At 53.9% G+C, this 21,777-nt stretch overlaps 1 protein-coding gene across 2 annotated transcripts; it reads left to right on the forward strand.

The window, feature by feature from the left end:
• The first annotated feature begins 9,905 nt into the window (after nt 1–9,905).
• Nucleotides 9,906–21,468, forward strand: PCIF1 (phosphorylated CTD interacting factor 1). 2 transcript variants are annotated; one of them, XM_082856209.1, is made up of 17 exons: nt 9,906–10,312; nt 12,057–12,323; nt 13,582–13,724; nt 13,815–13,939; nt 15,192–15,329; nt 15,507–15,637; nt 15,752–15,906; nt 16,562–16,709; nt 16,804–16,887; nt 17,148–17,247; nt 18,306–18,468; nt 19,178–19,350; nt 19,493–19,579; nt 19,665–19,849; nt 20,482–20,575; nt 20,668–20,843; nt 20,941–21,468. In XM_082856209.1, exons 3-17 carry the CDS (start codon nt 13,601–13,603, stop codon nt 21,170–21,172), a joined length of 2,115 nt encoding a protein of 704 aa, XP_082712335.1. In that variant the 5' UTR covers nt 9,906–10,312; nt 12,057–12,323; nt 13,582–13,600; the 3' UTR covers nt 21,173–21,468. The 2 variants fall into 2 exon arrangements, with proteins under 2 accessions (XP_082712335.1, XP_082712336.1); XM_082856210.1 differs by lacking the exon at nt 9,906–10,312 and having other exon boundaries at nt 12,065–12,224.
• The last annotated feature ends 309 nt before the right edge of the window (nt 21,469–21,777 follow it).

Below are 21,777 nucleotides of genomic sequence, written 5' to 3' on the forward strand. Positions count from 1 at the left end.
GCCCAATTGGAATGAGGGGAGGGGTGCATTGTGGGGGGAGCAGATGTCAGATCGGGAGACCCTGATTACGTCTCTGCAAGCCACCTGTTTCCAGAACGCAGCTGGACAGAACTGCCCCCATGGAAACCAGACATTTACCAAATGGACAGAGAGAAATAATGGACCAGGGCTTTCTGGGTTCAGCCAGGGTGGAGCTGTTGACTGCCTTTCTGTGACTTCTAAAACTTGGAGACCTGGTCTTTTGGTTTCTCCTTTTCTTTCCCATTTCCTCCTTTTTCGGGGGAAGGAGCTGGCCATTTGGGCCTCGAAGGCCCTTCCAGGTTTGAAACTCAAGAATTCTAACGCTTCTTGTGGGGTGCTGCTTCCCCAGCTCCTGGGTCCTTTGCACCCCGTCCCCAGTACCTTTCCAGCTCAGCTCTGATGTTGACCTCGGGCAGCTCACTTATTCTCTCTGATTTCTTCTTTGTTTTCTTCATGCTGCACCTTCCTTTCAGTTTCTATGCTTCTTGCAGCCTGTGAACTGACTCTGAGTCACGGGGGCCTCTCTCTCCATGGTCCTCTAAGCCTCGTGCCCCGGCTCGCATTAGTCACTCGGCATGGGCTTCTCACCCTCTCGGCGATCTGAGGACATGCTGGAGGATCCACAGCAGTGCTATCTAGATGTTTGGAGTTCATAAGCCAGTAATAAAATTTCGTACTACCTGAAGGGAGGGGACAAAAAGATGTGGTGACTTGTCCTTTTGATAATAAGGATGGGCCACCTCTTTGGCCTAAGCTTGTCTCTGTTTTTGCAGGGACTTCCTAAAGGTTGCAAGAAGCATCCTGAACATTATAGCACCTTGAATTTTTCCGAGATGCTCTAATACTACAGTCTCAGGGGCCCAACATACACAGACTTTGATGTAACAAGGATGGCCAACTCCCCAGCTTTGAATCATGAGGACATTGCAGTCCCCCCACCCCCCAGCCTCCCTCCTCTTCCACCGAGCTAGATCTCTATTTTAGCCTCCCCACCTCTCGTCCTAATTCTGCTCCTCTCCCAGCGTTCTCCATCTCAGGGCATGACACCATCCTTCACCAAGATGCTCAGGTCAGAAATGTAGGCATTGGGAATTCAATGGTCCAGTGGTTAGGATTCCACACTTCCACTGCCAGGAGCCTGGGTTCTATCCCTGGTCAGGGCGCAGCCAAAACAAAAAACAACAAAAAAACAGGCGTCATCCTTGCCTCCTTTTTTTCCCCTCCTACCTCATGTCAGCAAATGCTGGTGTCTCTAACTTCAAAAGGTGTCCCACATCTAAACACATCTCTCCATTTGCACCAACACCAGTCCAAGCTGTTTTCCTCTTTTCTCTGGACAACTCGCCTCATCTCCCCACCTCACTATTTCTCCTATAGGTCTAGTTTCCCTGCACCAACCAAAGTGATCTTTAAAAAGTAGAAGTCGGGGCTTCCCTGGTGGCTTAGTGGTTAAGAGTCCGCCTGCCAATGCAGGGGACACGGGTTCGAGCCCTGGTCCAGGAAGATCCCACATGCCGCAGAGCAACTAAGCCCGTGCACCACAACTACTGAGGCTGCGCTCTAGAGCCCGTGAGCCACAACTACTGAGCCCGCGTGCCACAACTACTGAGCCCGCGTGCCACAACTACTGAAGCCCGCGTGCCTAGAGCCAGTGCTCCGCAACAAGAGAAGCCACTGCAATGAGTAGCTCATGCACCACAGCGAAGAGTAGCCCCCGCTCGCTGCAACTAGAGAAAACCGTGCGCAGCAATGAAGACCAGTGCAGCCAAAAAATAATAAATTAATTAATTAAAAAAAAAAGTAGAAATCCGTAGCATGTTACTACCCTGCTCAAACCCCTCCTCCATTCTCTCCCCATCGCATGCAAAATAAAACTCGGACCCTGGCCATGACCCCCCAAAAAACCCTAGGTGATCTAGCTCTTGCCTACCTTCCTCTCCAACTCCACCTTCTACCACTGTTTGGAACACACCAAATCCACTCAGTCTCAAGCTTTCCACAGACTCTTCCCTCTGCCAGAAACATCTTTGCACACAGACCTTTGCATGACTAGCTTCCTTCACTGACTCAGATCTCTACTCAAATGCCACCCCCACTGAGAGGCCCCCTCCGCATCATTACCTGTCCTTCTGTTTAATTCTTTATTGTCTGTTTCTTCCAGGAGACTGTCAGCTCCATGGGGGTAGGAGCCTGACACTTATTCATAGCTGTATCCCTAGTGCCCAGGGTCTGGTACCTGGAAAGTGGGTGGTTATTATCATCTGCAGACCCTCCAAAAGGAGGAGATTTTATCACCGACTGTGTGGCCCTGGCCTAACTCCCCCCTGAGCCTCTAAGCTCCCTGTGCTTCCTCCTGGCACCGCCAACCTCCTTGTATTTCCCCGGGGTTATCTGGAGCTGGTCTGCAGCCAGAAATGTCATAACTTTGCTAATCTCTTGAGAGGCCTGAACAATCCCTAAAGTCGTGGGAGGTGACCCATTAGGATCTCATCTGGCTGCACAGAAATCAGGATCCCTGGACCCAACCCGCTCCCAGGCCCCTTCACCTCACATTCCAACAACCCATCTGCTCTGGGACTGCGCGTGCCTTCTTGAGAGCTTTCTTGTTTCTCATCCCCAAGCCCCTATATTTCTTGGTGTGGGAGAGGCCGCTGGCCAGCTTGAGCTCCCTCTCAGTGAAGTCGGACAGAACTTCAGGCCGAAAATTAGATCACTGGTTCTCAACCCATCTGCACATTAGTAGCTTTTCAAGTAGGGAGGTTTCTGCTTCGTTTTGTTATGTTTTGAATACATATGCCTGGGCCACAACCCACAAGATTCTGATTTAACTGGTCTGGGACGGAGCCAGGGCATCCATGGGTGTTTTTTTGTTTTTGTTTTTTATTAAAGAGGCGGATTTTGTTTTAAATTATTTATTTATGGCTGCGTTGGGTCTTCGTTGCTGGGCGGGCTTTCTCTAGTTGTGGCTAGCGGGGGCTACCCTTCGTTGCAGTGCACGGGCTTCTCATTGTGGTGGCTTCTCTTGTTGCGGAGCACGGGCTCTAGGCGTCCGGGCTTCAGTAGTTGTGGCACACGGGCTCGGTGGTTGTGGCGCATGGGCTTAGTTGCTCCACGGCATGTGGGATCTTCCCGGAGCAGGGCTCGAACCCGTGTCCCCTACATTGGCAGGTGGATTCTTAACCACAGCGCCACCAGGGAAGTCCCCGTGGGTGTTTTCAAGAAGTTCCTCAGCAGGGACTTACCTGGCAGAGAGTGGTTAGGACTCCTTGCTTTCACTGCAGGGGACACGGTTCGATCCCTGGTCGGGGAACTAAGATCCCGCAAGCCGCGTGGCGTGGCCAAAAGAAAAAATAATAGTAATAATAAATTTTTAAAAATAGTTCCTCAGCATGATATAATATAAAAGACTGACAATAATAAGTATTGGCGAGGACGTGGAGACATCAGAGCCCTCATACTTTGCTGCTGGGGATATAAAATGGTGCAGCTGCTTTGGAAAACATCTGGCAGTTTCTTAGAAAGTTAAACATAAATGTACTATATATACAACAATTCCACTTCTAGGCGTTCACTCAACAGAAAGGAAAACATATGTTCACACAACACCTGTACATGAATGTTCACAGAAGCACAATTCATAATAGCCAAAAAGTGGAAACAATCCAAATGTCCATCAGCTGGTGAACAGATAAACAAAATATGGTCTATTTCTACAAGGGAATACTGTTCAGAAACAAAAAAGAATGAGCTACTGATAAATGCTAAAACCTGGATGAATCTCAAAAATATTCTGCAAAGTGAAAGAACCAAGACATAAAAGCTACAGTTTGTATGATTTTTTTTTTTTTTGCCGTGCCGCACAGCTATGCGGGATGCGGGATCTTAGTTCCCTGACCAGGGAACCCGGGTCGCCTGCAGTGGAAGCGCAGAGTCCCAACCACTGGACCACCAGGGAAGTCCCTGTATGATTCCATTGATATGAAAGGTCCAGAAAAAGTCCAATCTATGGAGGCAGAGAGCAGATTAGTGGTTACCTGGGACTGGGGCGTGGAAAGAGGGGTTGACTGCAAACAGAAACAAGAGATCTTTTAGCAGGAGATGTTCTGAGTTGTGACGGTTGCACAACTGTGTAAATTTACCAAAAACCACCGAATTGCTATTTGAAACAAATAAATCTCATGGTATTTAAATTATACCCAAATAAAGGGTTGAGATCTCTGGGTTAGAAGCCAAGTGTTCTAGAAACCCCTCAGCTGGGGTTTCCGTTGGTGTCCTCCTCCCTCTCTAGGTCACTGTTTCCTTTGATCTCAGACTTTCAGGAAATTGCCAGCTGACACCCTGGCTTCTTTTTTGGAGAAGTCTGGGATTTAATTCTGCAGACTCAGCTCGTATGGGTGTAAACATCCTGGCTCTTGGCCAGGCTGCCCGAAGTAGAAAAATGGGCATCGGAGGGAGTGGGTGGGAGGGTGGAGGAGACCACCACTGGTGCCCCCCACCCCATCCTGAGATGACTGAAACACCACCTGGGGATGCTGGGCCCTAACCCAGAACAGGGACTGGATTTGGGTTCCCAGGCAGCGCTCAGACCGATTAGTTCTGCAAACATAACACACGTTTTCACACCTCCAGGCCTTGGCCATACCCTTCCCCCTTCCTTGCCCACCTGGAAAATCCTATTCTTCCAGCAAAATTCACCTCACTGTTATCTCTTCTGAAGCCTTCTCCTTTGCACACCTACTCCCCTGGTCGCCCCAGTAGAGCCTTTATCTCCCTGTAGCAGACGGTGTATTTATGTGTCTGCCTCCCCACTCCTCCGCGGGCTCCCTGAAGATGAAGAGCCTGTCTCAAGGTTCTGGGGCAGGCCTCAACACATATCAGGCAGTGAAGACATGGACGGGGGCCTCACGCCACATCAGACACTCTCTGGGCCATGGAGACCAGAGGAGGCGCCCCATTGCCCTCATCTATTCTTGGCTTAACTGGCTTCTCTCATCTGGTCCCAGAACGGCCAGAGAGCCACTCCCTGTGGAAACCACAGCTTGGGTGGCAGCCTGCTTCCAAAGCTTTCCTAGGGCCAGGCCCACTCGCCTTGGAAACTGCCTTAGTGATACTTCAACTGCAGAACAGGGTCTCGGGGCAGCTCAGGCTTGGCCTTGGTGGGGAGGAAAGCAACCTGGAACAGAGTCATGTTGGAGCCTCCCTTCCCCAACTGCCAGGACCTCAGGGCTTAAAATGTGTGGTTCTCTCTCAGCAGCTTCTTGCCGTAGTGGGAAAGAACAGGGAGGTGAAGGTATGTGGCACCCTGAGCCTGTATGTTTATGTTTCCGCTTTAACATGGAGATGGCTTTGTCCTGATTTGAGGCCAGGGTCCTCAGAGGCCCTGATAACAGGCTCCCGCTGATGCCAGAAACTCGGCCTCTGTGCACCAGTGCCCAGTTGAATCTCGGAGACAGAGTTTGGGGTGAAGTAGAAAAGAATAGCTTTATTGCTTTGCCAGGCAAAGGGGGAAACAGTGGGCTCATGCCCCTCAAAACTGTGTGTCCCGGGCTTCCCTGGTGGCACAGTGGTTGAGAGTCTGCCTGCTGATGCAGGGGACGCGGGTTCGTGCCCCGGTCCGGGAAGATCTCACATGCCGTGGAGCGGCTGGGCCCATGAGCCATGGCCACTGAGCCTGTGCGTCCGGAGCCTGTGCTCCGCAGCGGGAGAGGCCACAACAGTGAGAGGCCCGCGTGTGTCCCAACCTGGGAGGATTTGGTGAGGAGTTTTTTATAGCAATAGTTCAAAGGCGAGGTTGCTGATAAGGGTCAGGGTCCGTGCAGGGCCTGCGCTCCTTTAATCCGGCCTCAGGTGGTCTCCTCCTAATGAACTTCTCTGGTTCCTTTAAGCTGGAATGAAGAATGCTAACATCTTCCATTTGTTGGGGGTTTAGTTTTATAAAGACCTCAAAAATATTATGTGTATCCCTTGAGGTGGAACAAGGACCCTGCCCCAAGGCTGCACTATTGTTTCTTTAGTTTTCTTTTTATAATAAAAAAAAAAATTTTTTTTAAAACATGTAAAATCTTTTATGTTTTTATAAATTTATTTATTTAATTAATTTATTTTTGGCTGTGTTGGGTCTTTGTTGCTGTGCGCGGGCTTTCTCTAGTTGCGGCGAGAGGGGGCTACTCTTCATTGTGGTGCACGGGCTTCTCATTGCGGTGGCTTCTCTTGTTGTGGAGCACGGGCTCTAGGCGCGCGGGCTTAGTTGCTCCGCGGCATGTGGGATCTTCCCGGACCAGGGCTCGAACCTGTGTCCCCTGCATTGGCAGGCAGATTCTTAACCACGGCACCACCAGGGAAGCCTGATCACTATTGTTTCTTGACTGCTCCTCCCTTGCCTCTGTATCCCCTCTCTTTCCTAATTAGCACTGTTTGAAAAGCTTCTATGCTCAGGAGCCCCACAGGGTCCTGCTCGGTTTCATGTCCAGGACTGGCTATGTCTGGAGGACCTCTGCTTACCATCTCTCCCAACCTAGATCTGCTGTCTAGTGAGGCTTCTACAGAAAAGTTGATGGACTGCTTGAAAGCCCCAGGATGTTTGGTTGACCTGCTCAAACCCATCTTGGGAGTACACGACCCCAGGCTGCTGGCAGGGACTCTGCCACATTGTGCAACTCATGTTTTTCTTGGTGTCCCAAAGGGTGCTGCCTTGGTGTTCCCACCACAGAAACCAGAGCCTGGAATAGAGATGGGGATACCTGAAAAAGTCACTAAGACTTCAACCCAGTGTGGTCTGTCTGTGGTCAACAAATATTTACAGAGGCTTGGGCACAGTGCTGGGTCTGGGGACTGCAGGGGTGACAAGCCCTGTCCCCGCCCTTAAGCAGTCCACAGCCTCGTGGACGGAGAAAATGGACAAACACTGAGCACAGGCCATTAGGGGAATACAGAAGAGGAGACCTGACCTAGCCTAGCCTGGGTTCAGGCAAGTTCAGGGAAGGCTGCCTGGTGGAGGCAACATCTCAGTTAAGATGAAGGCTGAATTAGGCAAAGGGGGAGGAAAAGTGAGAGCAAAGAGCATGTGCAAAGGCCCAGGGTCAAGTGAGAATGCGGCACATTTAGGGAAATTATAAGGATCACTGGGACCAAATGAAAGAGAGATGGTTTGAAGGTCCGGATTGTGAATAACATGAGTGTATGTAAAGTGCTTGGTGCAGCCCCTAGCAAACGCCTGCCATAGTAGCTCTCATAACTATAGTCTTGGAAGCCAAGGTAAGGTTTGGGACTTTATTGTGCAGTCGGTGGGGAGACATTCAAGGGTTTTAAGGCCAGGGTGACTTGGTCAGATTTGCAGTATGACCAGACTTAAAGAGATCCCTGTGACTGCATGGTGGATTATGGACCACGAGAGAAGCAGGGCTGGAGGATCAGAAGACCGGTTTGGGGACTGATTTCCAAACCAGTAGTAATTCAGAAAAGAGGTACAGGGTGGGGGCTTCTAATATCCCCCAACAGTGGAGTAGAGAAATATACATTGGAAGACAGGATACAGCAATGAAAATTAACTATGGCTACATGCAACAACTTAGATGGGTCTTACAAGTGCAATGTTGAGCAAAAGAAGGGAAACACATATAATTCCATTTATATAAAGTTTGAGGAACAGGTGAAATGAAGGGATAGTCTTTAGGGATGCGTGCTTAGGCGGTAAAACTATAAAAGCATGGAAGTGATTATCGCAAAAGTAGTGGGAAGAGTGATTACCCTGTGCTTCGCAATATCTTGACCTGAGTGACATTTACCACATTCACTCTGTGACAAATCATCTACCTTTCTGTTTTGTGTGCCTTCCTGCATGTGACTATTTTAAAAAATATTTATTTATTTATTTGGCTGTACCAGGTCTTAGTTGCGGCATGAGGGATCTAGTTCCCTGACCAGGGATTGAACCCCGGGCCCCCTGCATTGAGAGAAGCGCAGAGTCTTAACGACTGGACCACCAGGGAAGTCCCTATGTGTACTATTCTTCACAAGAAAAAGATTTTTAAAATAATGCTGGCTCTACGTAGTAGAGCTTGCTCTAAGTAGTAGAAATGATAGAGAGAAGGGATGAGGATATAATGGGAAGAACAAGTTTGGGGATGCAAAGAAAGTGAAGAGCAGTGTTTAATGCTCTGAAGTAGAGAAACCTACAAGACGTTGAAGTGGAAGTGTCCAGGACCACCATGTGAGCTCAGACAAGTCACTTGCCCCGAGTCCAGATTCCCTTCTCCACAAGAGAGAGAAGCAGTGTGGTTTTAAGGAATCAGCCTTAGGTTTTGGTGTTAAAACCTGAGCTTAAAATCCCAGTTCTCTTACTTCATGGCTGTGAACCTGGACAATCATTTCACCCCTGCCCCCTCCCCCAGCTTCAGTTTCCTCATGTGTAGATTTGATCTAATCTTTTCTACTCTCAGGGTTCAGAGAGGACAGATTAGGATAGGCACTCGGGAAGTTTGATGCTTTGATAATAAGAGAATCTGAACAAGGAATGAAAAAATACTTTGAAAACATGAAGGCACGAACATGTAACCATCACTATATGATTTTTACACTCCAGTGTTAATAAGAACTAGCTAGTGAGCTTGTAAAACTGGGCATTCTGTAAGTCTAGAGTGACCATATAATTTATTGTCCAAACCAGGGCCCTTTTGAGAAAGGAAGCCATTTTAATAATTATGCCAGGACAACAGACATAAATCAAGACTGTCCCAGGCAAAGCAGGACATGTGGTTCCCCTGTCTGAGGTGGGGACCCTGCATCTGATTGCCTGTCAAGCCTATCAGGTGAACTGTATGCACTGTGAGGGCAGGATCGCTGCACCTGCTGTGCCTACAAGGAGCTGGTTTATTTCCAGAGGTCTCAGATCTACATGGAGCAAGCCTCAAACCCCGTGAGGTGATAAGAGCTAACATCTGTTAGTGTCAGTTGCTGTGCTGAGTACTTCCATAGGCAGCATCCCAGTTAATTCTCACCAAACCTTGATGAGGTAGGCAGCCTTATCCTCCATTAGAGGAAACTAAAGCGTAAAGAGGTTAAGCAACTCCTTCAAGGCCACACATCTACATCTCGGGTGGAGGAGGAGTTTGAACCCAGTCAGACTGATGGGAACCCTAGTTCTTAATTACTGTTCACACTACTGCATCGGGTTTGCTGGCACTCCCCCAACCCCACCAAGCTGCTGGGACCAGGCACCACGGACAGGAGCGGAGGCCCAGCTGGGGTATCTGCAGCCTCAGGCTCTACGTGGGAAGCGCAAGTCGAACAGCAGGTGGCAAGCCTGTCTTCCTAAGCTATCACTGGGAGGTCGGCTTACTGGGGAGGCCAGAGGGAGGTGGAGCTAGTGAGTCGCCTGCTCACCTCTACCAAAGAATCCTGCAGGCAGCCAGGGACCTGGCGACTGCCATTCTCCTGCTGGGTTAACTTTTGTGGCCGGCCTGAGGTCTCAGGTTTTGCACCGCAACTAGCAACCACTGATACCAGTGTTGGAAAGCCCTCTGATGCATTTAGTTTATAATTTCCCAACTTTGCCAAAAGCCATCTTTATTATATGTCTCTCAGGGCTATTTTGAGTTTCTTCTACTCAGGGGCTCTTAGAACTTATGCAGCCTCATTAGGGGAGAAAGTTCGATGTGCATGCAGCCTGCATATAAGAAATGGCTGGAAAACATTCCGGACAATGGTCCAAAGACTACAAGCGACTACCCGGAAGTGGCGGAGCCGCGCCGCAGGCAAGACCCAGGTCCTCTGTACGTCCAGAGATTACGTCACCAGGACTCCGCCCCCAGGTGGGCGTCTGAGCCTAGCCCCCGCAGGTTTCAAGCCCGCTCCGCGCCCCCTGGTGCGCACACTCAGCTCGACTGCCAGCGCACCGCCCACTCAGGTCCTGGGGCCCCAGCGGGTGTGCTTGCGGGGGAAACTGAGGCAGGGAGCGTGCTCGTGGGTTCATTCCTGCCTCAGTCCACACCCCAGGGCCCGCAAAGCTGCCTCCCGCTCCTCAGACCGGCATGAACAGCAGGGAAGGACGGCAGGAAGGGGAGGGGGCCCACAGCAAGCGAGGTCTAAAGAGTCGGCCTGTCCTGCCACACTCAAGATGGCGACGCGGCAGCGGCGAGGTCCCTCAGAGGCGGTACCAGCGCATGCGCAGCGCGGAGTCCCGGCCCGGGACACAAGATGGCGGCAGCGGCGTTGGGGAGGGCGAGGCGGAGGCGGCAAAACGGGCGGTCGAGCAGAACGTGTAGCCGCGTCCCCTCGAGTCCGCTGCGGGCAGGTAAGAGCCCCAGGAAGCCATAGTCCCGCCGCGAGCCGCGCCAGGGTCCGGGGTCCGAAGCCAGGCGGCGGTGGCCCCCTCCGGCGCTTTCCGCTCGAGGCTACCGCTTGCCCCGTCTCTGCCGCCGCCGCCATCTTAGGCCCACTGGGGGGCGGCCGGGCCGGTGACCTGGATGAGGGAGTTGGGTCCGGGGAGCGCGGGCGGACCGGTCTTTAGAGCCCCTCCGCCGCTGCCGCCGCCACCGCCTTTGTGTCGGTCTCCGACTCTGAGTCGCCTCAGCCCGGGGGCGGGAGCGCGCGGCGGGGCGGGGGGCGGAGCCCGGGAGATGGGCTGGCGCGCGCGCGCCAAACAGCCCGCCCCCGCTGGCGGGTAGGGGGAAGGTGCGCGCGCGCGGCGGGGGCTGGGCCCTCCCCTCCGTCGCGAGCCCCCCCGCGCCTGCGCACTTTGGAAGCCCTTTGACTGCTCCCTATTGGGCCGGAGTATTCTGATTGGTGCGTTACTGAAATGATCCCGCCCCGTCTTCCTCCAATCCTGGAGTCGGACTCTCTCTTCCTTCTGGTGTGTTCCTCGGGTTCCGCAGATACGCTTGTTTATCCTTAAGCTGTTGGGCCCTTGTCGAGCTGCGGTATGCGCGGGGGCCGGGAAGCCACAGGATAAATAAAAACTTTTCCTTAGTAATAGCAGTTATCTCTTACTTGCAGAGATAACTTGCACTTAGTACAGTGTGCTAAGCTCTACGCATCGAGATCGTAGAGGTTGAGTAATTCTGGTTCTAATTCGGAAAGTGGCAGAAGCTTCTGGAACCGGGGTCTGTGCAAACCCAGGGTTGATGCAGCACCGACCTGCTGCATCCAGATCACCTGGGAAATTAAAAAACTTTTTAATCATAAAAAAGTTGGTAAAGATTTGAAGTGGTGTAAAGTGAGAAGATTAGTCACCCAGTCTCCCAATCCCACTCTTGAGCTGTGTTTAAAAGATACAGATTCTTGTGTATCTCCCCTCCCCATCTCTACGATGTGGAGTGAGCGACAGGAATCTGAGGGTTTTTTTTAACAAGTTCCCTGGTGGTTCTGATGCACAGCTGGTTTTGGAGACACTGCAGAGTCCCCACTTGGCCTCACTAAGCTGTGCTGCTGGTCCCTCCTCTGCATAGTTCACCTGCTTGGTGCATCAGTATCACACAGTATTTCTTGGGGAAAATATTTCAGTGAAGGTGAACACGCTGTGTTATACAATGCATTGGCATGGATTATTATTATTTTTAAAATTAAAGACCTGATTCAAAGAAATGTGTTTTTCCCTCACTGTGGGTGGCTTGGGACCGTGCCCACTCCCAACCTGTGATACGTATGTTGTTCACTTTCGTCTTAGGGGTGCTGTGGTTGGCCAGACCAGCTACATAATTTGTGACATCAAATGTACAAATGAGAACACAGGCCCCTTGTTAAAAGTTTATTAAAGATGTGAAGACCGTGACAGCAGAGCATTAAACCAGTCTCAGGGCCCTTTTCAACTCAGGGTCCCGTGGGACGGTGCAGGCTGCAAGTCTGTGAGTGTGAACCTGTTGGTTGGGAAGCTTGAGAAGTACCGTTTTCATCCCCTGAATCCCCAGATCTCCCACAGAGTGTCCCGCCCTGACCTGGAGGCTTCCGCCGTGCCCTGTGTCATTGCCCCTCTTGTTCTTGTCCCTGTTCTGCAGCATTTCACAGGTCTGTGACTCTCTTTTCTTCCCTTTGCTCTGCAGTTGCTGATGCAAGGAATCCCCTGGGCTCCCGTCCACTCCACTGCTGACCAGCCCACACGCCTGCACTGCACGCTTTCCTGCAGGCCTCCCCACTGCCTCTGTGGGACCAGGGGGTCCATCTGGCCGGAGAAGAAAGCCCTCTCATGCTAGTGTTGCAGACCCCAGAGGGTGAGAGAAAGAGGGACCTTGTTCAGCCTTGAGACCTGTGGGTCCGCCCCGAGGCACCGGGAATTCCTCTTCCCCAGAGGACCAAGGCATCTCCCCTTGGTCAGTGGTTCCAAACCTTTTTATCCTGGCCCCCTTTTGTTGTATGTGTGTTCTCTTGTTCCCTGCATTTTTATCTGCCAAACTGTACAGACAAAGTAACCGTTCATTTTCCCCTTTCCAAATTAACAAAGATGTCTGTGACTGGGTGTACAATAAAATCAACAAGCCAGTGATCGCTATGATGTCGCCAACAACCGTCAGAGCTTCTGATTGTCATGAGATGATCAATGTGACAACAGTCAGTTGATAAAATTTCAGTAGCAAAGATAACCAGTGTTTAAATGTGCCTTTGTGGTCTTTTTGTGGGTAAATGTTTGATTTCTTTTGGGTGTTGTGACATTGAAAACAACTTTAGGAGCACCAGGCTGACCTCAGTTGGCCCCTAGGAGTCTGACAGCCAGGTTGGGAACCACTTTGGCCATTGAGGCTTGTGCTGGGTGTGCTTTGGGTGGGGTAGTTAGGGATACAGATCAGAAGGAGCTGACCTTCTTCCTGGTGTTTAAAGTATGTTTTCACCTGGGGATTATGAAGGACTGAACTCGATATTCCTTCTCAGTCCTACTGGTTCTTCCTGCTCTGTAGTGTAGAACAAGGCATCTAATTAGATGCCATGCCCCTTCCTGGGCTGTGCTGTGTTCCAGTTAGATTTTACTGGATAGGAAAAGGAAAGAGGAGCAGTTACTATTTCTTCTTATGGTAACAGCTTCTCAAGGGCAGACTCTGTTCTGTCTTGTCTGCCACTGTTGGTGCTTTGTATACATTGGCAGAATGAATACAGCTCCTGCTGGGTCCAGGTACCATGCTGAGCACTGGAGAGAGCTGAACTGTACCCAGTACTGAGGCCTGGGAGTTCTGACAGTCTAATGGGGAGACAAACCAAGTTAATGGACCAGACTATTTGAGTGCTACAATCCTACAATCCTAGGACTCTGATCACCTAGCCTGGGGAAGGGAGGATCAAGGAAGGGTCCCTGGAGGATGTGGACCTAGTGGCAAGCCAGGCAGAGAAGCGGGGAAAGAGTATTCCAGGCCAAAAGAGCAACGGGAGTGCACCCATTTATAGTTGAGGGAACTGCATCTCAGAGCTGAGGGCTCCTGTGGCACAAGGCTGGCCGTCCAGGAAGGGACTGGATTGGTTTCTCCACATGTGCAGGTGGTCACTGGGGCCCTTGTGGATTGTAACTGGGGTGCAGTGCGGGGGTGGAACTGACCTCCATGCCCTGTTGGCCCTGACACCCTTCGGTCCTCTGTGTGGCAGGTCCGGTGTGGGTGCTGAGATGGCCAATGAGAATCACGGCAGCCCCCGGGAGGAAGCATCCTTGTTGAGTCACTCCCCAGGCACCTCCAATCAGAGCCAGCCCTGTTCTCCAAAGCCCGTCCGCCTGGTGCAGGACCTCCCAGGTACTGGCGAGGGGCAGTGGTTGGGTGGTGGGGTAGGAAGGGTGCCTGGGAGCAGTCTTGACCCTGGCTGGGCTCCGTGCTTGCTTGCAGAGGAGCTGGTGCACGCTGGCTGGGAGAAGTGCTGGAGCAGAAGGGAGAACCGTCCCTACTACTTCAACCGATTCACCAACCAGTCCCTGTGGGAGATGCCCGTGCTGGGCCAGCACGATGTGATTGTGAGTGCCAGCCTCGGGCAGGGGTCTTGGCGGCTTCTGGCATCTGGGCCTTCCCCAAATGTACCCAGAGCAGCTATTACGTACCTAGCCCTGTGTCAGGACCTGGGGACACAATGCCAAGCAAGACAGACACAATCCTGCCCTCATGGAACCTATACTTCAGTAGGAGAGACTGACACCTAGAAAGATGATTGTAGTGTACGATGCTGAACTCGTACTGCATGTTGGGCACTGTGCCTGTGATGTGGTTGTTAACAAGATAGACCTGGTCCTGCCTCTGCATGCTCAGGGGACAGTCTACTGGAGGGGCCAGGAGGATTACAGTGTAGCACCTGCGTGAAGAATTGTGTCAGAGTACAGCCGGGATTCTTAGCGGGTCTGGGGAAGGGAAGGGGACAGGGAAGGCTTCTCTGTGAACCAGCGTTTAAGGTGAGAAGGTAGGCTGAGTGAAGTCGGGTGCGGGGAGGAGCACTGTCTGGGAACTGGAATGTCCACGTGATGGGGAAGTGGGGGCACGGGCTGTCTGGCGGGAATGTGGGCTTTTGGATTGCCGTCAGTTGGGGCAGCCTTTCTTGGCACGATCCACCCCCATGTTGCAGATGAAGACACAGGCTCAGAGAGGGGAAGTGACTGGCTCAAGACCTCAAGCCAGTAAGAGGCAGAGCAGGACTCGCACCTGAGGGATTTCAGGGCTAGGCCCTGCTGCCCACCATCACACACATACCCTCGGTGTCTCCAAAAGACTTCCCAGTCTCTTGAGTTTTCCCTTTATTCCTAATTTTCATTCTAGTTCTTTCTTTTTTCTGGCCGCTCTGAGCGGCTTGCGGAATCTTTAGTTCCCCCACCAGGTGTTGAACCTGCCCTCTCAGCAGTGAAAGCTCGGAGTCCTAACCACCGGACTGCCAGTGGAGTCCCCCATTCTGGTTCTTAAGGAAAAGCAGCTAACATGTACTGAGCACTGATCCCATGCCAGATGTCATGTTAAACTGGTCCTTTAATCACCTTTTCAGTGGCGAGGTCGGTCTCAGCTTGGCTGTTCTGAAGGTGAGGGAATTAGGAAGGGGAAGCACTCCCCCGGGGTGCACAGTCGCAAGGAGCAGGCAGGAGTGGAGCCGAGCGTCCCTCCCGCATCCCAGCCCCTCTGCTCTTCTCCAAGGAGTGGGAACGGGGGCGCAGGAGGTGTCAGGCCTCCGCAGTACTGGGACTCCTAAGCCGCTGGCCCTGGTTGCAACTGCTGGTCTCCCTCCACCAGTCGGACCCTTTGGGGCTGAATGCGACCCCCCTGCCCCAAGACTCAAGCTTGGTGGAAACCCCCCCGGCTGAGAACAAGCCCCGAAAGCGGCAGCTCTCGGAAGAGCAGCCCAGCGGCAATGGCGTGAAGAAGCCCAAGGTGAGTGTGTGTGGACTCAGGAGCTGGCTGGGCCGTGGCAGCCCAGTCAGGTGCCCTGTGAGCGCTGAGCATCGGCAGACTGGTCAGGAGGGGGCCCGGGGCGCAGCTCACCAGGTGCACACGGCGTCGGCACGTGGGCCAGCTCTCCTGACCTGACGCCTTTGACTCTTGCTCCAGATTGACATCCCCATGACACCCACGGGCCCGTCAGTGCCCAGCTCCCCCAGCGTCCCAGGAACCCCAACCCTGAAGATTTGGGGGACATCCCCTGAAGACAAACAGCAGGCAGCTCTCCTCCGACCCACTGAGTGAGTCCCTGCTGATTGGCTTGGGAGTGCCGATCACCGATGGTCAGCCTGCCTGGGACTGTGGGGTGGCAGGCAGGGCATCCCTTTCCTCATTGCTCCCGTCTGTGCCCCAAGGGTGTACTGGGATCTCGACATTCAGACCAACGCTGTCATCAAGCACCGGGGGCCATCAGAGGTGCTGCCTCCGCATCCCGAGGTGGAGCTGCTCCGTTCCCAGCTCATCCTGAAGCTTCGGCAGCACTACCGGGAGCTGTGCCAGCAGCGAGAGGGTAACTGCCCCCTGGGCCCCAGCCTCCTTTGCTTTCATCCACCGTTAGCAAGAGCTAGGGCTTGGCCAGTGGAGCCCAGTGGTTGAGCGTGTGCTGTGGAGGGGTCCCGGCTCCACTAACCACTGGCTCTGTGACCTCGGGTTTATCGATTAACTTCTCTGCCCTTGAGTTTCCTCATCTGTAAGATAGTGACAGTAACAGTGCCTACATAAAGGGTGGCTGGGATCAGTAACGCCCAAACAACAAAACCAATCATTAACACTTCCAGTGCTCACTGTTTGCCAGGCACTGTTCGAGGCCTTGTCATGTATCTGTAAAAGGGCATAAAAACCCGAGCACCTGTACCTCACAGCGTTACTACAAGGAGTAAATGCGTAATAAACTGTAGCTTTTATTAAGTAGCAGGTAAGCCTGCTTAACTTGGCTGAAATATAGAATCCATCCCTCCCCTCTTTGTTACCCTTTGTAACACCCTTTATAAAACTAGTAATTCTCAGAATACTCTGGGAAATGTTGCCTAGGACTAAGCTCCTGACATAACAGGGGCTGTCTTGTTTACTGTTGCACCTCCAGTGCCCATGCCATGCCTCCTGTGCCGGCTGGCGTGGAGCCCGCTGACTCAATCCAGACCTTCATCAGCTCTCCCGTCCCACAGGCATCGAGCCCCCCCGGGAATCCTTCAACCGCTGGATGTTGGAGCGCAAGGTCGTGGACAAAGGCTCTGATCCTCTGTTGCCAAGCAACTGCGAACCGGTCGTGTCACCTTCCATGTTTCGCGAAATCATGAATGACATTCCCATCAGGTACAGGCCCACAGCCGCGGCCGACCCCGGCAACTTGGTTTGTGTGCCCAGGCTGGTATAGAAGGGCTCTAACTCTGCCTGCTCTCTAACCCAGGTTATCCCGAATCAAGTTCCGGGAGGAAGCCAAGCGTCTGCTCTTCAAATACGCAGAGGCTGCCAGGCGGCTCATCGAGTCCAGGTTTGGCTCTGTCTCGGGACCCTGGCACAAGGGGGCTCTGAGCAGAGTGGGGGAGGAGGGCACAGGCCATTTGGCCCACTCTCAGGGCCCTGTCCTTGCGCTTGGCGGCAGGAGTGGGGCCAGCTCCCAAAGGCAGAACAAGGGTCATGATGTCAGCCTGGGTGTTGATGCCCAAATGCCAGTGGAAGTAGGATGGGAGGAGGAGGGAGGGTGGAGCAGATGCTCAACAGCCGGCCCCTTTATGTACCCTCAACTGGCAGGAGTGCATCTCCCGACAGCAGGAAGGTGGTCAAGTGGAACGTGGAGGATACCTTCAGCTGGCTGCGGAAGGACCACTCCGCCTCCAAGGAGGACTATATGGTGAGTGGCCCCAGCCGGAAGGCCAGTGGTGGAAAGGCTCTGTGGCCACTGTCTCCGAGAAGCCCACTCTGCCTGCCGAGGCTGGGCGGGCCCCACGTCAGCCTTCTGTACAGTAGTACAGTGGACCTTTGACGGTCATCAGCCCCCAAACTCACATCTGAAGATGTTCCTCTAGGCTCCTGGCTTTCTCCCAAAGAACATTTCCGTTCGCGTTCTTAATAGAATCCTGTGCTCGGCCACACACCATAAGTAGCTGCCTTTTCAACTTAATGAATGTTCAACACCTCCCTTTAGATTTTTGGAAACAGATCGACAAACTGCCTTTTCTTGGGTGTGTGTGGCCCTATTTCAGTTAAGAGCTACTACCAGATTCAATCGCCCACTTTAATGTGTCCAAAACAATTCTGTTTTCTGGCCCAAACCCATCACTTCTTTAACTCTCCACCAGCACTAGCAATGGGCTTTCTTTTCAGGACCATTTTTCACAAGAGACAAGGTTTCGCACTTCACGATAGTAACTGTGTACTTGACACGTAGAGAGTGACAAAGGTAGGTGTACTCACTAGCCAGAGTGACTCACTTTCACCCATCACTTTGACACGTGCAATTCAGCATAATTACAAATTGCTAAAAGCTCAAATTGCAAATCTGCAGTGACCACAGAGCCCCTGTTTTAAAACAGTCTTTCTCCCTGTAGACTGCAAATGCCTTATAAGCAGGGATTGTGCCTGGTTTGTCTGTTTCCCCAGCAAGTATCAAGGGATTTGGCCCAGTGTAACCCCAACAATAAGTGCTGGCATTTATCGGACACTTACTGTATGCCGGGGGCTTGGCAAGCCCTTAATGGGAATGATCGCATTTAATATTCAAACTGCCCTGTTAGGTAAGTATTTTGTGTTCCCTTAGCAGCTGAGGAATAAGATTCACAGATGCTGAGGGATTTGTCCAAGTGACACAGCTAGTAAGTAGCAGAGCCGGTTTCAGAACGAGGACTGTTGGAATCTAACAGCCCTCCCCAGCCAGCCCACCAGAGCCCTGATCAGGAGTGTCTCCTCCAGGATCGCCTGGAGCATCTGCGGAGGCAGTGTGGCCCCCACGTCTCGGCCGCAGCCAAGGACTCCGTGGAGGGTATCTGCAGTAAGATCTACCACATCTCTCTGGAGTACGTCAAACGGATCCGAGAGAAGCACCTTGCCATCCTCAAGGAAAACAACATCCCAGGTAAGGCGCCAGGTGGCAAGGAGCCAGCTGTGACGCCACTAACTCGGTATCCCGGGCCCTGACAAAGGGACAAGTGAGGCTGAGCCTCAAGGCCGCCAGCTGGTTTGGGGAAGCCTGTTTCTCCCGGCAGCGCTTGGGGCGAGACCTGCTGTGGCCTTCGGCTCTGGGGTTTTAGCACTCCTCTAGGAAACAGGAGAAGGGATGAGAAAGGGAGAGCCGGAGGAGGGAGCGCGAGACAGGCCAGGGATAAGTAGTTGGGTGGACCTGCTTCACATCCGTTCTCTGCCAAGCCTCACTGAGGTGTGACACCTGGCCACAGGAGCGTGTGAGGATTCCGTGGGAACTAAAGTGCTGGGCCCCAAAAGATCCCTAAATAAGGTATTGTGACTATGATGACAAAGGCAGTGCAGGTCTCATACTTCTGCCTGGCAACAAACCCACAGCTTGGCTACCAGGCCCCAAGGCATGGTGGCCCGGGGGCCCGAGTCAGTACGGAGCGTGTTGACGTGGGCCACTGGTTCTCGCGCCTGCCAGTTGCCTAGCTGTTTCCTTCATTACCGAACTGTCTGAGCTGCAGTTTGCTCCTCCACAGGGTGAGACTTACCGCCCTTGGTTACTGGGATGCGCGTGTGAAGCGCCTGGCCCTCGGTAGGCACTGAGGCTGTCCAGGGTGAGAGTTGGCGGCCCCTCACTCTTCTTCTGCCCACAGAGGAGGTGGAGGCCCCCGAGGTGGAGCCCCGCCTGGTGTACTGCTATCCAGTACGGCTGGCCGTGTCTGCACCTCCCATGCCCAGCGTGGAAATGCACGTGGAGAATAACGTGGTCTGCATCCGGTATAAGGGCGAGATGGTCAAGGTCAGCCGCAACTACTTCAGCAAGCTGGTAAGAGCTGGGGGGTGGGGGAGGCAGGTGCCCCAGGAGGGGGGTGTGAAGGGCTGATCTGTCTGGACCTGGAGTCCTCTGCAGGAGGCAGTGACGAGGGAGGGAAGGGCTGCTGCTGAAGCCCCTGCTTTCTGTCCCACAGTGGCTCCTTTACCGCTACAGCTGCATCGACGATTCTGCCTTTGAGAGGTTCCTGCCCCGAGTCTGGTGTCTTCTCCGCCGGTACCAGGTACGGGCCTGGGGCAGCTGGAGTGGGGGCTCCTCTGGAGCGGGGGGAGGCTGCGCCCCGGAGGCTGAGCGCCGCTGCTCTGCAGATGATGTTCGGCGTGGGCCTCTACGAGGGGACAGGCCTGCAGGGGTCGCTGCCCGTGCACGTCTTCGAGGCCCTCCACCGGCTTTTCGGCGTCAGCTTTGAGTGCTTCGCCTCACCCCTCAACTGCTACTTTCGCCAGTACTGCTCCGCCTTCCCCGACACGGACGGCTACTTCGGCTCCCGCGGGTGAGGGTCCGGGCCCGGTGGGTTCCCGCTTGCCCAGGCAGCCATCCTCCAGAGCACAGAGCCCACCTGGGTCAGCTGCTCCCCGAGGCTTGAGGGCTTTGGAGCTGGGCAGTCTGGGGTGGAATCCCTGCCCCGCCCCCACCCCCCCAGCTGTGTGACCTTGGACATGTGGCTCAGTGTCTGGGAGCCTGTGGCTCTCAAGAGAATTAGCCCAGGTGTGGAGCAGCAGCACCTGGTTCCGGGCACTGAGAGGAGTGAGAGGTGTGGCGGGGGCCTGGGGGTGCGGATGGATGAGAGGGGCAGCTGCCGCCCGGCTGGCAAGAGGGCAAGCTCAGAAGCAGGGGATTCCTGGGTGTGGCTCGTGCTGTGGTGGCACTGGGATCAGAACTGGACTGGGGCTCCAGCTCCTCCACTAACCAGTTCAGTGAACTTGGGCCATCAAGCCTGAGCTCTGTGTCCTCATCCATTCAACAGAGATGGCCACACCTTGTCCCAGAATTAGGGTGACTCTTGGCCTCTGGCCTGCCCAGAGCCATCTCTCCAACGTGGCTGCCTACACGTGGGGGCAGCGCCTGTGTTTGGTGGAGGGACTGGGTCCTGGTGGGCCCTGAAATGCTCACCTCTGTCCCCAGGCCCTGCCTGGACTTCTCCCCGCTGAGTGGGTCCTTCGAGGCCAACCCTCCCTTCTGCGAGGAGCTCATGGATGCCATGGTCTCTCACTTTGAGGTGGGTGTGTCGCCACGGGTGGGGGGCGGCGAGCAAGATGGCCGGCTGCTGGAGGGCCAGGCCCTGATGGCCACCGTGGGCCCCTCCCACAGAAACTGCTCGAGAGCTCGCCAGAGCCCCTGTCCTTCATCGTGTTCATCCCCGAGTGGCGGGAACCCCCGACCCCAGCGCTCACCCGCATGGAGCAGAGCCGCTTCAAGCGCCACCAGCTGGTCCTGCCCGCCTTCGAGCACGAGTACCGCAGCGGCTCCCAGCATGTCTGCAAGAAGTGGGTGCTGGGCGGGCGGGGCAGGGGGGCTGGGCTGCCGGGCAGGGCTGACCAGGCCGGGCCGGGCCCCTCCCTGAGCCGCTGCCTCTGCCCACAGGGAGGAAATGCACTACAAGGCTGTCCACAGCACGGCCGTGCTCTTCCTACAGAACGACCCTGGATTTGCCAAGTGGGGGCCAACGCCTGAGCGGCTGCAGGAGTTGAGCGCCGCCTACCGGCAGTCGGGCCGCAGCCATGGCTCTGTCGGCTCCTCGTCGTCCTCCTCGGAGGCCAAGGACAGGGACTCAGGCCGCGAGCAGGGCCCCAGCCGGGAGCCTCACTCCACTTAACACATCCTGCGGGGAGGAGGAGCCCCAGGGTGCTGGTCTGGACTGCTGGCGCTCAGGCCTCTTGGGGCTGAGTGGATCCCAGGACCCTCCTTCTGGGGTGGCAGCAGGACCCAGACTGCCAATGACATAGGAAGATTACAGCTCTGCCAGGGCTTCCCCTCCCTGCCCACATCCCCCCAACCTCCCACCTCAAACTCACTCCAAGTCCCCTGTAAATAGGCCCCATGCCTTCCCTTCCTTCCTGGCCCCCATCGTGTTGCCACCTTGTTTCATTTGTAAAAGGAAATACAGAACCACCTCCCCCTGAATGTGTGAGGGTCTTGAGGGCAGAGAAGGCTGAGGAAGCTGGAGCAACTTCTGGGACCACAGTCTGCTACATCCAGGCTCACCTTCTCATGAGCCCTGGGCCTGCACACCCAACCGAGGGCTCTGGTATCTTACTAACTTCTCATCCTGTCGTCCCCACACCTGGGTCCCTGGTGGCCTCCGCCTACGTCCAGGAGGTCTGAAGGGTCCAGAGCCCTCCCTGCATCAATAATCTGCAAGCCCCAAACTCCCACAGCTGGTATCAGCTTCACTGATCCCTCTGGGGAGCAGAGGGCAGG

This window comes from Leucopleurus acutus, assembly GCF_964270905.1.
Source record: "Leucopleurus acutus genome assembly, chromosome: 16".
Taxonomy (NCBI): domain Eukaryota; kingdom Metazoa; phylum Chordata; class Mammalia; order Artiodactyla; family Delphinidae; genus Leucopleurus; species Leucopleurus acutus.